Source organism: Phocoena sinus, chromosome 12, assembly GCF_008692025.1.
Source record: "Phocoena sinus isolate mPhoSin1 chromosome 12, mPhoSin1.pri, whole genome shotgun sequence".
Taxonomy (NCBI): domain Eukaryota; kingdom Metazoa; phylum Chordata; class Mammalia; order Artiodactyla; family Phocoenidae; genus Phocoena; species Phocoena sinus.
In genome coordinates this window covers 39,156,904-39,173,934 of record NC_045774.1, presented here as the reverse complement: position 1 = coordinate 39,173,934, position 17,031 = coordinate 39,156,904, and the positions used below count along the sequence as shown (strand labels likewise).

At 34.9% G+C, this 17,031-nt stretch overlaps 1 protein-coding gene across 3 annotated transcripts in view; it reads left to right on the top strand.

The window, feature by feature from the left end:
* The window catches only part of HSF2 (heat shock transcription factor 2), a 36,946-nt gene that overhangs the window by 18,544 nt on the left and 1,371 nt on the right, over nucleotides 1–17,031 (top strand). Inside the window, exons 5-12 of one of the 3 annotated variants that reach the window (XM_032651691.1) lie at nucleotides 949–1,024; nucleotides 4,305–4,366; nucleotides 5,270–5,357; nucleotides 6,889–7,037; nucleotides 7,459–7,698; nucleotides 8,359–8,464; nucleotides 14,076–14,129; nucleotides 16,864–16,945. In XM_032651691.1, the coding sequence (XP_032507582.1) occupies nucleotides 949–1,024; nucleotides 4,305–4,366; nucleotides 5,270–5,357; nucleotides 6,889–7,037; nucleotides 7,459–7,698; nucleotides 8,359–8,464; nucleotides 14,076–14,129; nucleotides 16,864–16,945 (857 nt within the window). The remainder of the gene's footprint in view (nucleotides 1–948; nucleotides 1,025–4,304; nucleotides 4,367–5,269; nucleotides 5,358–6,888; nucleotides 7,038–7,458; nucleotides 7,699–8,358; nucleotides 8,465–14,075; nucleotides 14,130–16,863; nucleotides 16,946–17,031) is intronic. The other 2 variants (XM_032651692.1, XM_032651694.1) reach the window with 2 other exon arrangements.

Below are 17,031 nucleotides of genomic sequence, written 5' to 3'. Positions count from 1 at the left end.
TTCAGTAAGTATCAAAATCTTATCTTCTGTGCCCTCTATATTTAAATTCAGTCCCTTTTGTAATAGTTTGGATTGAGGAAGATGGCTTTTGTGTAAATTAACAAAAGAGCAAAAATTAGAGCATTTAATAGAGGAATTAATCTTTCAGGCCTTCTCAAAATTATCATTGCTGCTAACATTTAATAACTGCAATTTCAATGGAAGATGGTGAATGAAGGAAAAAAAACTATTACTGCTGGGCATATAATTGGTTTGTCATGTATTTAGATATGCTTTTAAAAAAACAGATCTTTTAATATGCTTTAAAAAAACCAAACATTTATATGCTTGTGTTTGAGACAGATCTTTAGACAGTTTTAGAGTCTTACAGACTTTAGCTCGACATCAATACTTAACAAATTGTCTGTGTGATCTTGGGTAAGTCTTCTCAATTCTCTGAGTCTCAGTCTCCTCATCTATAAAATAGAGATAATTCCTTTCTTGACAGATTTTAGAGAAGTTTAAGTAATACACATAAAATGTTTAGAATAGTGCCTGGCATAGCAAGTGTTGGGTAAATGTCATTTCCCCTTTAAGAATTGTTTCCTAAGCACAAGTCCTGAATTCACATGGTAGCCATAGTTGAAAAGTTAGCTTATTTTTTAAACAGGAAGTAATGAAGCAGATTGTCAGAGGAGTAAATGGCCTACTATGTATGGATGTAAGCGTAAATCTTAAGTTTTCGTGCATACATTGCCATGAGTAGAAGATACTACAGTTATGAAGGAAGGATTCTGGAGTTGTGTCAAGGTTAGTTGCCATTCTGTGTAATTGAACCAAAGTTTTCCTAGTCTCATAAAAATATATAGTAAAAACTAGTTCAAGTCTGGTGTTCTTAATTAAAGATATTGAGGTCTGGCTTATCTGACTGAATTTTTTTATTTTTATTTTTCATAAATGATAACATAGTGAGAATGAGTCCCTTTGGAAGGAGGTTTCAGAATTACGGGCAAAACATGCACAACAGCAACAAGTTATTCGAAAGGTAAGCTTTCTTCTCTGACTGTAATCTGCATTTGTTTAATGAGTACCATTTGTGACCCCACCCCCGGCAGAAATCTCTATTGAGTAGTCAGTGATTCATCTTAGTTTCTTATGTATTGGGTACACAGAAGTAAAACTATGAAATCAAACAAATTAAGCCAAGTGTTACATATTCTTTGTAATAAAAAAAATTTCTTATTAGCTAAATGTAGTCATTCCATACTTCCAGATAATGTTTCATTAGCTTTTAGTAAAATATTTTTGCCTGATATAACAACTTTATTATACTTAATTCTTAGGAGTATAATCAATATACTACCAATTTCTTAACATTTTATGTAAAAGACATAGCTTTACTGTGTGGGATTTTTTTTTGTTTTTTGTCTTACTATTTTTTATTCTAAAAGGCATAGATATGGCCTTGGAAGATAAATGACTAATATTTTCAAGCCAGTCGATCAAATTATGTGTTCAAAAAATGAGTTATAAGTGTATGCCACTCTTAGTATGTGCAGAAAAGCAGTTAATGTAGTGTTGTAAAATAAATCCTAGATTTTAGTATATGAGCTGAAAATTACTGGAGGAACAGAAAATCTCTCTGCTGCAATTGTGTCCTTGTGATTTAATCTTCTCATATCAGCTTTCATATGTTAATAAGAGGTGAAACATAAAAGTAATTAAGGCAGCTATTTTTTGCTCATGAGTAAACTGGACTAAGTTTAAGCAACAGGTTTTATCAGGGGAGGGAGGGTGGGAGAGCTTCAGTTTGTTCCTAGTCAGAGGCCGTTAGCTAAAAATAGTGTTATGACTGAAAGGATATGGGTGTAGTGGAGCAGGCTTAGAACACAGAGATGAATGGTAGCTGTAGCCTTTGGCCCATAGTCAAAATAGGTATACTGATTTTTAAAAATAAGTATGCAAGTGAAGGTTGAATGTAGGATTCAACTTTAAGTGTTTAGTCCAAGTACATGTATTTTAAAAACTTTGATATTTGATTCCAACTTGAAGCCCTGTTTAAGAATACCTGATTTTAAATGATAGGTGTACCTTAACCTGTGCTTTATTTTTAAAATCTGTTAATCTTTTTCAGAAAACAATGTTTTGGTTAAATATCAACTCACAATACTCCATAATTTGTTGGGTTTTTTTTTTGAAAGCAAGGATAGTTGATAAAATACTTATTTAACATTTCAGTTTTTCATGAAATCTAACATTCTTTCTGCTCAAATTTGAGTTTGAATCTATGTGTTTTAGTGGGGTTAGGGAGTTTACATAATGCATGATGACAGGTGATAATTTTTTCTCTATTCCTGGAATTTGTTTCTAATTCTGCCATTTACTGTTTGGCCTTGGATTAATTGGAATAATATATGGGAGGTGTCTGTTATAGAACTTGTCAGCTAAAGAAGTCCAATGATGTAAATGTTAAATGCCTCATCTTCTCCTTCAGGAAACGAACTCTATAACATAATGCCAAAGTGTCAGAAGAGAACTGAAATACACAGCAAATTTCAGGAGAAATTTAGCCAGAGATTCATGTTCTTGTAAATTCAGCCAACTAATGTTTTAAGAATTTTCCCTAACACTTTTTTATAAATTAACAAAAGTAATTGGACTATTTCGTAGATATCTTTAAGGTTAAATGTTGTCTTTTCTTCAGCTGTCAGCATTTTCTTTTGAATTTTCTTTTGAATAAGCAATTTAGTGGCTAACCTCCTTTTCATAGACTCTAATGCTGTTTAACTCTTCAACTAAAATGTCTATATTTTTCTCCACGGCAAAGTTAATACTAATTGTAAGGCAAACCATTTAGTAGCCTCGTTTGGGGGAGAATGTACAAAATTAAAGCTATACGGTGTGTTTTTTCAATGGACAATTCTCTATTTTAATTGTGTAATTATATTTCATAAAGCTTGTACAAGGGACTCTTCTGCAGAGTCTAAATAGTCATCAGTCACTTGCCCTTTATTCATAACATCTCAGTGATATACTGCTGCTTTTTTTTAAAATAAATTTTTAAAAAAAATATTTATATATCTTTGGCTGCCTTGGGTCTTCATTGCTGCACGCGGGCTTTCTCTAGTTGTGGCGAGCGGGGGCCACTCTTTGTTGTGGTGCTCAGGCTTCTCATTGCGGTGGCTTCTCTTGTTGTGGAGCATGGGCTCTAGGCACGCAGGCTTCAGTAGTTGTGGCTCGTGGGCTCTAGAACGCAGGCTCGGTAGTTGCAGCGCACGGGCTTTGTTGCTCCGTGGCATGTGGGATCTTCCTGGACCAGGGCTCGAACCCGTGTCCCCTGCATTGGCAGGCGTATTCTTAATCACTGCGCCACCAGGGAAGCCCCTATACTGCTTTTAATAGTTTACTTTTTTAACTCCTTTAGGCAGTATAATTTCAAGACATACCCCTAAACCAGTTCTCACATTCATATCAGTATCACCTGGAGGTCTTGCTAAACAACACATGTTGCTAGACCTCATCCTCAGAATTTAAGATTCAGCAATTCTGGAGTGAGGCAGAGAATTTGCATGTTTAAAAAGCTCCTAGGCCAGTGCTGCTGTTCCATGGACCACACTTTAAGAAACACTATCATAAAATATGAAGTATTGTTTGCATGTCTTGATCTGTTTAATAGTCTTTTTCTAAATTTAATCAGACTCTGAAGATTAAATCAGCTTCCCGTGATTGTCATCAGGAAGCTTTGACAGATGTTCAGTGTCTCAATAATAATTTTTCTAGAGTTAGCCAATAAACTTTTTCTAACTTGAAAATAGTGAGATCTATTCTGAGAGAGTTGGCAGTTTCTTTTGCCTCTAATTGTATTACCTGGTATAAGAAAAATATCTGTCAAACATCAGTTTTCTTTTCTGCGTCATAATCTTCTTGAAAGAATTTTAAGTAAAAATAGGGATCTGTATCCAGGCATGCTTGGTACTTATCATCAAGACAAATAATTGAACTGAATATTTAATAGATGAATAGGTGGATGGGTGGGTAGGAAGCTAGATATAGAGATAGATATATGGGTAGATGGATGTCCTAGGTACCTCTATATCTTAGGTAGCAGCAACTTTATCACAGGTTGTTCTTCTGCCTGGATGCTGGTACATTTCTTTAAATATCATTGTAAGATGCATCCAAATTTAAAATGTTAATATGTGAGAAACTATGTGACTTAGAATAGAGGACATACAGTACCTGCATTAATTTTATAAGACTTGTAATATAGACTAAAGAATTAAGAATCTATGATGGAATATTTCTTATTTATATTTTCCTTTTAGATTGTCCAGTTTATTGTTACATTGGTTCAGAATAACCAACTTGTGAGTTTAAAACGTAAAAGGTAAGATTTTATGATAATACATTTTGACCTATCTATAGACAACCAAACGTTAGAATTTAATCATGAATGGTCTACATTTGCTGAGTATATGCGTGTTGTCCCAGATGAACAGTCCTCCCTTGTTAAATTATACTTCTAACATTTCAAGAGTGGTGGTGTTTCCTACTATTGTCATCTTGCTGTTTTTGAGAGATTAGAATAGCCTAAATGGTCATTTTACATACATACGGTTTATAAAGAGTTCATCTTTCATTCACATTAGCAAATTATTGTAGCATTAGTCCTCAGTGAGAGAAACTCTTAAAGAGAGGATACATGCTGAAAAAAGCATAAAAAGTTTTTACTTGATGTCTCATGTTTAATCCACTCACAAGGGTCTTTAAAAACCTGTACATTGACCATGGGTTGTGATACCCATAAATGTCAGTAACTACCTTTGTCACAATTAAAACATAAGGAAAACAGTGGACAAAGGAATAGGTAGAAGGAGAAAAAGATTATCTTGTAAGGCAAAGGATTTTAGCAGAGCTTGGTTATACTTACAGCTTATGCTGTAGAATTAACTCTACTTCCGCTGAGTCTTTGTGATATTACCTACTTTTTACTATGTAAGAACCATAAAGAGTTATGTAGTTCAGTCAGCAATGAAGTATATTTGGGGAGAGTAATTTATAGTGTTTATTATAACAAAGATAACACAGAAGAATGGAGAAGTAAAAGCCGTGGATACACTATCCCCCATACCCCTCCAAAGAGGTAATCGTTTTTAAGAGTTTCTTGTGTACTGAAATTTTTTATTCATTATTAAAATGAGTGTGTTTATATGTGTCTAAATTATTAGAAGCAATTTAAACTCCATGTATGTTTGCTCACTGAACTTCATGTATATCTTCTGATTTTCAGACCTCTACTTCTAAACACTAATGGAGCTCAAAAGAAGAATTTGTTTCAGCACATAGTGAAAGAACCAGCTGATAATCACCATCATAAAGTAATTTTTTAAATTCTGTTTTATATTTATTATCTCAAACTAAATTTTATTACAGCAGTATGTCATGCATTTGAAAACGTTTAGTGAATAATCTAACTGTTCATCCTCCAGCTTTTAAATCATGACATTTTTTATCATTTGCTCTAGATTATTTTAAGAGATAAACTATTACAAATACAGCTGTCTCAGTTACCTGTTCCCAAGTTCATTTTTCTCTCCCTCTCCAGTCTCCCCTGTCACCCAGAGATAAATCACTATCTTGAAGTAGTATGTGTCATTCCCATGGCCGTTTGATGTGTGAATCCATAAACAATATTTGGTATTATTTTGCATATGTCTAAGCTTTATATAAATGATATTATTTTGTACATATCATTTTGCAGTGTGGCCTCTTTCACTTGGTCTTGCTTTTGAGATTTATTAAACATAGAGATTTAGTTGATCTTAACTACTATATGAGATTAATTGAATGTTATGATAATGTAATTATGCACTTGTCCATTGGTTATTTTAAGTTGTTTCTAACTTTTATTATAAATGTGTACAGACCTAGACTCTTTTACTGTAGCAATTTCAAAAAATATTTTTGTTTACCTTCATTTTTTCACAAGCTCTCTGGGTAAATTGTCAAACTTATACCCAGTGGCAATTAGTTGAGTCCAGACTTCTTTTAATATCTGATTATCATTGTTACTTTCAAATCTTAGAATTCTAAATACTGCTTTAGATTTATTATTAAAGTATTGAGATTTTTGTTCTCAGGCAAGTCAGAGTTAACCTGACATCTGGTTCCTCTTCCCACTGTTTAAATTATCAAGCATACCTGTTTTTAGGATTGAAGACTCATGTAAATGGGTGAAGATTTCTTAATTTAACGTGATTTGCATCTTTTGCCTCTATATTATCTAGAGTTGAAATTGATAGAATTTTCTATTATAATAATGACTTTAGTTTGCTTTGGAGAATTGAATGTTTTTTTATTAGTGTATCCATGGTCTGAATATAGCTGTAGCTGAATTAAAAAAAATAATAATTGCTAAAATGCCAGACTGACATTTAGCTGTGGAATAGTTGAAGTGTTTTTTTCCCCCTTTTAAAGAAACCATTTAATGAGTAAGAATAAAACATGGTGTCAAACAGAGTAGCTTGAGATGAAATAATCCCCATCAGCCCAGTGGCCATCTGGTTATGTTCGAGATTTCTGATGAAGTCCTAAGACTTTTTTACTCTTTGGGTATAAAAAATCTTTAAAATTTGAAGATCTTTTCATGGAAACATTCTGAGGCATGTCATCTTTAAGGTCCCTTACAGTAAAAGAAATAGTTAAGTAGCATGCAGATAATACATGTCATACCTCTGTAAATTGGTACTTCTAATACCAATTTAGTGTATAAGTCCCATAAGGGCAGAAAACATATCTGTTTTGCTTACCATCATATCTCAGTGCCCAGTTAACATTTTTTAAATGGTATGTTGTTTGGTAGTCAAAATAATTTCAGTTTTTTGATATATTTTCTACCTGATTTTTTAGGTTCCACACAGTAGGACTGAAGGTTTAAAGCCAAGGGAGCGGATTTCAGATGATATCATTATTTATGACGTTACTGATGATAATGCAGATGAAGAAAATATCCCAGTTATTCCAGAAACTAATGAGGATGTTATATCTGATCCCTCCAAGTAAGGAGATTGTGAAATACAATTTTTGAAAATATTACTCTTTTTTTTATCAGAGATCTAAATTTAAAACTACTTTATGCTTTGATAAACTAATATCTGACTCATATTTTAATTATTGAACTGAAAAATTAAGCCAAATTATTCAAGCACATAACCCCCCTCCCTCCAGCGAAAAGACTCCCAGCAAAAAGTAATGAGAATTCATTCTTATTTTTAAAGTTTGGAGTTAAAGACCTTTAATTGATTCTTTGTGGTCTTATATTATATGAAGTATCAATATTTTTCATTAAACTACACACCCAAGAAAAGCCTTTTGACAGGTGGTTTGGGGAGAGAGTTTCCGTGGAGAGTGACTGGATAGGGTGAATTTATTGAATTAGTCTGAGAATGTGATTGGTTATTTCTCATATTGCTGATCTAGCTGTAGCCAGTACCCTGATATTGTCATTGTTGAAGATGACAATGAAGATGAATATGCACCTGTCATTCAGAGTGGAGATCAGAGTGAACCAGCCAGAGAATCCCTAAGTTCAGGCAGTGATGGCACCAGCCCTCTCATGTCTAGTGCCGTCCAGCTAAATGGCTCATCTAGTCTGACCACAGAAGATCCTGTGACCATGATGGATTCCATTTTAAATGATAACATCAATCTTTTGGGAAAGTGAGTCTCATCTAAAGGTTGTCTAAGTTTATTTGCTTTCTTTGTTTACTTCACATGTTCTTTTTCTCTTTGAATTGATTTTCCTTTCAGGTTATGAACCTATGTAGTCAACCTTTCTGTTCTGGCTAGTGCTGAGCTCTGCAGATGGTATTTTGAGAAAGATTTAATTATCCCAAGAGCAGTCTTGGGATCTTCTTGTCAATTCCTCAGATTTCTGTAATGAAATACTTGGTTTTGAATGTCTTAAAAAAGTGTGTATGATTGTGTGTATTTGTGTTTTTATCAGGACTGTGGAATAATACAATCTCTATGAAGGAACTTATTTTATAGCAAAAGAAAACTAGAAGTTAGTAGCAATATAACCAGTAGTAAGAGGTTAAACATTTTATAATTTATAGTATAGAGGAAAAAGATAAATCAGACTGGGTTATTGCAGAACCTTTTTTCTTTAAATAATAAAGTTTTGTATAAAGGCTGTGGGTTCTCAATTAACCAAGTTTTTTTGAATCCTAAATAGTGAATAGGATCTCTTAAGGTTAAGAATTGGTAAGGATTCAGCAATTGCTAGGAATATTTTGCCTAGCTAGACTGCAGTGTGATTTTAAACATAAAAGCAAGGAAACCTAATATTTGATTTTTTTTAAAATCTTTTTTCCTTAGGGTTGAGCTGTTGGATTATCTTGACAGTATTGATTGCAGTTTAGAGGACTTCCAAGCCATGCTGTCAGGAAGACAGTTTAGCATAGACCCAGATCTCCTGGTCGATGTAGGTACTTTGAATATTCTTTGTTGTACCGGCAGTTTGTGTATTTATGTATAGTATTAAATCAGTGCATCATATTCTTGAATTCTACACTGTTTTTGCAGTTTATTTTTTTTAACGAATGGTTTTGTTTATTAGAATGAACAGATGGGTTCAGGAAAGTGAAGGAGGGAGATCACTATTTGTCTCTGAGTAGAAGTTCAGTTAATCCCTGTGTAACAACATATCAACTCTGTTCAACAGTACTGTTAAATCCAGGTCTTGTCTGGACTTGTTGCTGTGTTATGTTTTGCTCTAGAGTAAATTGTCACTGAATAGAAATCAGTGCAAATAGTATAAATAATTAGCCAGGAAACAGCATGCAGGCACTTCTTAATACTTTGGGAATTAATGTTTTTCAGTCAAATGTATTATATGTTATTATATTTAAATTTTTTTTGGATTGAGTCCTAAGATTCCCCTATTCCAGTCCTCACCACCACCTATATGAACTTGATTCCTATGTTGTCTGGACTTTGAATCCTTGTCTACCATTTCTGGTACTAACCTTGCTCTCTTTTCTCTTGTTCCTACCACTCCTCTCTCTCTTACCTAAAGCTTTCTATGTGGCCTGGTCTCATCCAGATGAATCTTGTTCTTTCCCCTATTTCCATTTTCTGTTGTGTTATTTTTTATTTTATTTTATTTTTATTTGCGGTACGCGGGCCTCTCACTGTTGTGACCTCTCCCATTGCGGAGCACAGGCTCTGGACGCGCAGGCTCAGCGGCCATGGCTCACGGGCCCAGCTGCTCCGCAGCATGTGGGATCTTCCCGGACCGGGGCACGAACCCATGTCCCTGCATTGGCAGGCGGACTCTCAACCACTGTGCCACCAGGGAAGCCCCTGTTGTGTTCTTTTACTTGAAAAGTTTTGTTGTTCTTTGTTTTGCATTTTTTTCCTTAAAATACAGCTTCTCTCACATCAGAGGATTCTACAGTTTGTCAGTGTCACATGACTTTTTTTTCCTAAATCATCAGTACCTCACAGGATGGATTTCACCTTCTTTGAAGATTTCCTTTCCATGTTATTCTCTTAACTGAATTCAACATCCATGTTAATGACCTATTTGGACTTGTTTAACAGTAACTTGACAGCCCTTCTTGATTCTATCAGTCTTTGTCCCCAATCTGAATCCAGAGACCTTTTAGAATATCTCTCCCTTAGATCACTAAGAAGGAAATAAAATCCTGTAATTCTGACTCTACAGATCCTCACAGTCTTCAAGTAGGTCATTTTAATTTAACTTTGGAACAGTTATGACGTTCTTTTGTCCTCACGACCTTATCCAGCCAACACTTCCCTATTCACAGAGCGTAATTCACCATGCCCTGATACTCTCATCAGCTGTGGAATCTCATATCCTTTCTTCTTACAGGAAGTACTTCCTTTTTAAAGCCAGGTTGTACACCTGTCCCCCACCTCTCTGTTTTTCTCTCTCTATCCTTGATCTTTTCCAACTGCCTTCAGTGGGTACAGATCATCTCCGTTTTGATGTGTTGCTCTGCTCATTTACCATTCTGCTTCTCCAATCCTTTTACTACAAAACTGTAGAAATGAGTGGCTGTATTTGTTACTTTTTTTTTTCACTCTATATTTCCTTTGAAACCCTGGATTGTCTTGCTTATTTACTCAAAGCTTGTGCTGTCTTGGTATATCCAGTGTAAGTAGCCTGCAGCTTTTTTTTTTTTTTTTTCTTCAAATTAGGCCACTGGGCTAGTGGAAGAAGGTTTGTTTTGAATCAGACAGATTTGGGTTCCATTTTTGGCTCATGTTACTTACTAGCTAAGTTATTAATCTTGGGAAAGTTAACCTCTCTTGCTCAGTTTCCCCATCTGTTAAATATGGCTGATGCCTGACATGAAGGGCTTTTGTAAGGATTATAAGTAATTAACACTATTACTGTTTAACACTATTGATTTTCTACTGTAAAACTTTTCCTGTTGATTTTAAAGGCACTGGACCTCTTTGTTCTCTTCCTATCTCCCTAACCATTCTGTTTCCTCTAAGAGCTTTTCTTTTTCTTGCTGTCTTCTACTTGTGGATATTCCCCAAGGTACCCAGTCTTTTATCCTGTTTTTTCCTACCTCTCTTCTTTTTTCTATCCTGCCTCTCTGGAGGGATTTTGGCTTGTAGGATTGCTCTCAAATGTATATCTCCAGCTCTTAATATTTTTTAAAGTAACCTTTGCTTGAATTCTGATTCCATGCCTTTGGGATCATCAGTTAGATCTTGCCTTAAATTATTTGTTTTTAACACCAAACCTTTGTTTATTTTCTAAACTAGCTACGTTTTTAAGCTTTATTTTCTGTAGTGGTATCAGTCTTCTGTTACCCACACAGGATAGTAATCACAGTAATCTTGGTTTCTTCATCTCCTTGTTCACCAAGCCTGTGTATTTTCCAAAATAACATTCACAAACCATCCCTACTTTCTTTTGGGTTGGCCAGAAAGTGCCTTCGGTTTTTAAGTAAAAATAAGACAATTTTTCATTTTCACCAAGAACTTTATTGAACAATGTATTCACCATTTTGTTCCACTACCTTCTGCCATTTTTCATACACCTTCATAATTCCATCTTCCCAAAACTTTTTATCTTTTTGAGCAAAGAACTATTCCAGGTGCCTTTTACAGTCTTCCAGGGAATTGAATATTTTTCCATTAAGAGAATTCTGTAAAGATCGAAGTAAATGGAAATCTGAAGGTACAATATCTGGAATATGGCTGATGAATCCGAACTTCCCAGCCAAGCTGTAACAGTTTTTGCCTGGATATCAAAGAAACATGTAGTCTTGCGTTATCCTGATGGAAAGATTATGAAGTTTCTGTTGACTAATTCTGGATGCTTTTCGTCAAGTGCTGCTTTCAGTTGGTCTGATTGGGAGCAGTACTTGTTGGAATTAATCGTTTGGTTTTCCAGAAGGAGCTCATAACAGAGGACTCCCAATCCCACTATATACACAACATCACCTTTGGATGAAGACAGGCCTTTGGCGTGGTTGGTGGTGGTTCATTTCACTTGCCGCACGATCTCTTCTGTTCCACATTATTGTACAGTATCCACTTTTCATTATTGTATGGTATCCACTTTTCATCACAATTTGTTTTAAAAAGGAATGTTTTCTTTACATTTAAGTAAAGAATCGCATGTAGAAATATGTTCGAGAAGGTTTTTTCACTTAACATAGGTGGAACCCAAACTTCTAAGAGATTAACATACATATTAACATAACAAACTTCATAGTGACTTTCAATGCTCAATTTGAATATTTTGAATATGTCAGCTATCTGCCACGTGGTGTAATGTTGCTTGTTCTAATTAATGTCTCGATTTGATCGCTATCAACTTCAACTGGTCTACCCAACCGTGGAGCATCGTCCAGCAAGAAATCTCCAGCACGAAACTTCTCAAACTACCTTTGACACGTTCAGTAGTCACAGCACCTTCTCCATACACTGCACAAATCTTTTTGTGCATTTCAGTTGCGTTTTTACCTTTCTTGAAATAGTGAAGCATAATATGCTGAAAATGTTGCTTTTTTTCTTCCATCTTCAATATTAAAATGACTACATAAGAATTCACCAATTTTAATTTTTTTTTTAAATGCACGCTGATATGACAGCTGTCACAATACAGTCTAGCAAGATTGTTTCAAATGAAGTTAAAGAGAACTAAGTGCTGCTAGAGCCATCTTACAGAAAAACCAAATGAACTTCTGGGCCAACCCAATATTTTCACTGTTGCCTCTCATCTAAGACCTTCATTGTTTATTTCATCCTTGAATTTTGGGGTATTGTCATAAATAAAAAATCTACCCATAGGTTGCCTTATTCTCTGAGATGGCAAAGATGGTACGAACGTGTGTGAGTAATAAGTATGCTGAGAAGCTCATAGCTTCTTGCTGCAGAGTTCAGTACAAGTGACCCAGTGTGGAATCAGTAGGAGAGACTTGACCTTAGCATTCAACTGTGTCACCTCCTCATACATGATCTATTTTCCTACTTCAGACCATGTGTCTGCTGGGAATACATGAAGGTATCCCTGAGTCAGTGGGTAGAGGGATTGAGGCAAAGAAGGAGTGAGGAGTTTATACTGCTGGTCCTCCTCAGATGCCACTCTCAGTAGGGACAAAATCTGGTCAGGCCTCTGAGGCAAGTACAAGCTGAACTGGTAGAGATTGGCAGTGATGTATAGTTACCTACTCTTAAGAAACTGAGTCTCTTCCTCTTCATGGATCAGTAGGAGGAGAAGTTATGAAAGGAAGAAATGTTAATGAAAGGAAAAGAAGAGCTGGGGATATTTTTAGGGCTACAATGAACATGGAACTTTCAGGAGAGGAATCAGTGTTTAGAGAGGGTGGAGGAGTCTCTGCATTTCATTCTATCCTGCAAACCATTTGGTGTGCTCATTCTCTTAAAATGCTTTAGTCAGTATATTTCATTACTCAGGCCACTCCCAAGTCTCTTATTGCTGACAGAATGTCCTGTCCATTCATTGGCCTTGCCGTACCTTTTGAACCTTATGTATACAACTTACTATTCAACTCAGGACTTCTGCATTATTTGGACTTAACCATCTTATTTGTAGAACTTACCTCACAACCATTTCTTCCTCTCTGTTGTTGCTAATGCTGTAACAATGTACTCCTTCATACTCTCCTTTCTAAGTCCTAACCGTTCTCCAGGAACTACATGTCACATAGTTTTATCAAGACTTTTTGTTTCATCTGAGGGACAGGGTGTGTGTGTGTGTGTGTCTGTTTTCCTTTCTCTTAGTTCCTTAGTACTTTTGAGCCCCACCATCCATTATTATTGTAATACTGGATTGTATCTGATCATATGTTGCTATTTGATGTTATTCTTATTTTGCCTTTTAGATTGTAAGCTCCTGGAGAGCAGGAATAGTGTCTTCATCTTGTATTCTTCATGATGTCATTTTCTTAGATGCTCAGTAAATCCCTGTGGACTGGATGACTTTGAAGCTTATGACATAAACAAAAGTTATGTTTGTAAAGTGGCTGGTCTGAGGAGTGCAGTAAGCAGTAGGCAGTGGTCTTTGCATTTATGGCTTCGCTTGCTAGGTGAGGTGAAAAGAACCAACATGGAGTTAAGCCATTTGGTCAGAGGGCTCTACTTGAGGTATAATTTAGGAACCACTGTCATAGAGCAGATTCTATAAGTTTATCACATAATTAGCAGGTAGTCACTGAAGGCTCTTGTCAGGGCAAGGGACTCAGCCCTGGGTGCCATTTAAGGTCAGAGGCTTTTAGGGAGGAAAAAATAAAGGAAATGAAGGAGAGGGGAGGTGGGGAAAACCACTATTTGTCTCAAGTGATTTACCCTACTACTTTATAGAATAGAAATTCTTAAAACAGCTAATGCATGGGCTAGCTTGCTCTGCTTTTGTTCGTTTTTCTTTCCGCTTTTCTCTTCCAAACTTGCTTTACTATATGGAAACTTCCTAGTGCAGGAGCTACATCTTTTCACCCAACATGGCTGTATAGAAATTTTGAACACACAGTTAATTTTTTTTTAATATTTTTTAAACTTATCATCTTTCTTGTTTGGTCTTTCAGCTTTTCACTAGTTCTGTGCAGATGAATCCCACAGATTACATCAATAATACAAAAGTAAGTTTTAATTTGTGTTGCTCAGGACCCGTAGCTGTAAGAATTTGAAAACAGTCCTAGTAAGTAGAGAGCAGTATCACTCCCAGTTACAAAAAGCATTTTATATTCTTACCTAATAAATGTGATCAAGATAATAAAATTCTAGATGAAAAATTAGCTTTTGGTTATGGGGTGAATCATTGCCCAGTTCTTCTGTGCCTTGTGCTATTAAGTACCAGTGTGAAATCAGCCCTCAATGTGCTGGGAGATAAACTGACTAAATTTGGCATATTCAGGTATATCACTGAAAAAAATTATTAGAATATGATTTCTTCATGTTCTGTGTCTTCATTTTACATTCTTATTCCATCTATAAAAATCTTCTCAGCATTTTTTTATTGAAAATTTAAGGGTACCCATATTTTTAAATAAGTTCCTTCATTTTATTAGTATACAGTAAAAGCACAGGGATTTATATTATTTGTAGGTAAGGTGAGTTGAAACAGTGAAGTATGGATTTTGGACTTTTTTTTTAAGTAATTGTTTTATTTTCTTAAATGTATAGTACCTGCAGTTGGGATTAGCAGATGTTAACAAATTCTTTAGAACTGGTTTTTAATGAGTAATAAGAACAGTGTGAAGTTGTTAGAGCAGACCTTTAGAAATCATTCTGTTTCGTTGTATAGCTTATTGTCTTGAGTAGGTATATACTTCATTTATCTTGTATTTATACCAACTTGTTCTGTAATCCCTGTTTTTCGTTGAATAAAAAGGTAAATCAGGTCCCCTGAAATGTGTACAAATTCTAGATTAGTGGAATCAAAATTTTTACTCGTGTTCTTTATAGTAAAAAATGAACACATATTAAATAAATATGAGGTATTAGAGTGAGGAGGTGGAATTTTTCTGACCATTGTCATGTGTGAGGATGGCCTGACCACATTTTCTACATTTTCAAAGTTATAGCCTGGGTAACTTAAAGTTGAAGGAATTTGTGAATTTTTGAACTAGAAGGTTGATTATACATTCAGTATTTGGATGATTTATATCAGGGGTTGTCATACTTTTTCTGTGAAGACTAAATATTTTTGGTTTTGCATGAAGCCAGGTGTTCTCTGTCACAACTAGTCAACTGCAATTTGTAGTGCAAAAGCAGCCGTAGACAATACATAAAAGAATGAGTATGGCTGTGCTTCTGTAAAACTTTACTTTCAGTAAACTCAGGATGCTGAATTTGGCATTTGGACTATAGTTTGGCTAGGTTTATATTATAAGAATCTGTGGACCACGTCAGTACTGTGTTTCAGTAAATATATTATTGAATGTGAGACCTTAAGTTGAATTAACCCATATCATGCATTCATTTAGTGAATGTGCTGTACTGTTTGTTTATTGTTAGACATTGAGTCGTTCTCTATTCTTGAATCATCTCCTGTTCCCAGAAGCTTTTAGAAATAGCAGTTAAACAGCAAGTTTACATATTGCTCTATAGTACTATAGAAAAATTAAAATTGAGAGTGATTCTTTTTATCATAGTTTTAGAATCTAGATTGTTTTTAAATAATTGACACATTAGCTGTCATTCCCTTGCTCATGACAGGTATTATGTGACGTATTACAGCACTCGTTACTAATGAGTCAGGATGCCTTATACTCCTCACTGTAGCAGTCTAAGTGGTCACTACTAATAAGCAACAGTTTGTATGGGAGATGAAACCCATTTGTCATCCTGGTTCTAATATGCATTTAGAATAACAAGAGTGGCATCCTTGGAAAATACCTATTTTAGGAAGTAGAAAAATACAGAAGGTATTATTTCATTAATGTTTATTTATTGTGAATGCTAAATGAGAAATATTTTAATGTAAATTTTGGTGGAAGTTTAAGTAGTTTTTATTATGTCTTGGAGTCATTATTATCTATGAAGCCTGGAAACTTGTACTGCTTAATTTTGTGATGAATATCAGGGAAATTATAGGAATTAGTATGTTTGTTACATCATATATAGTTTACAAGTGTGCAGATATCCGGGACTTACAGCTATTCAGGAAAAATTGTGAACCTCAGCACCTCAGTTTGAACATCGTTGAAAAGAACACTGAAGAACTTAACATTTAAAGATTAATCCCCTTACAATCAGATGTAAGGAGAGAAGACAGTGGTTGAAAGAAGCAATTTAAATGACAGAAAAGAATTGAAAGAGCCAAAAAGGAAATGAAGAAACACCACCTCAACTTTGAGGCTTCCAAATATAGGGATAAATAGTTTGAAGGATGTTATCCTGAACTACTGTAAACGTGTTCAGTTATGCTAAATATTCTGTTTGTGAGTGAAAAGAAATGTGTAATACGTTTTAAATCAAAGCTGTTTAAAATGAATTTAATTGTTTAAAGAATTATCTCTTCATAAGCAATTAGAAACTAGCCATCTTTGATTCATTACCATCTTCTACTCTTGTCAAATTCTGTCTGTTCTAGTGCTGAAATGCTCCCTCCTTTTTGTACTTAGTGTCATCCTAGTTCAGGTTCTTCGTTTCATCCACCTGATGACAGCAGTAGTTTTCTTAGGCAGTTTCATTACCTCTGCTCAAATCTCTTTCTCTCCCTAGTTCATCTTTCCTGATGCTCCCCTTTCCCATATATTTCAGAGAACATACCAATATTCTTATATTTTACCAGTTTTTAATTTTTTGCTATTTTTCAGGAACATATAAAATATGAGACAAGTATTTTTATATTATTTTTTCCTCTTTTAGTCCGAGAATAAAGGATTAGAAACCAAGAGCAATGTAGTTCAGCCAGTTTCAGAAGAGGGAAGAAAATCTAAACCCAAAACAGGTAGGTATAAATGTAGTATTAGTTTTTTTAAATAAAGATTTCTATGTAGAAACTGTGGGCCAAGGAAGGTTTTGCCATGCTTAACA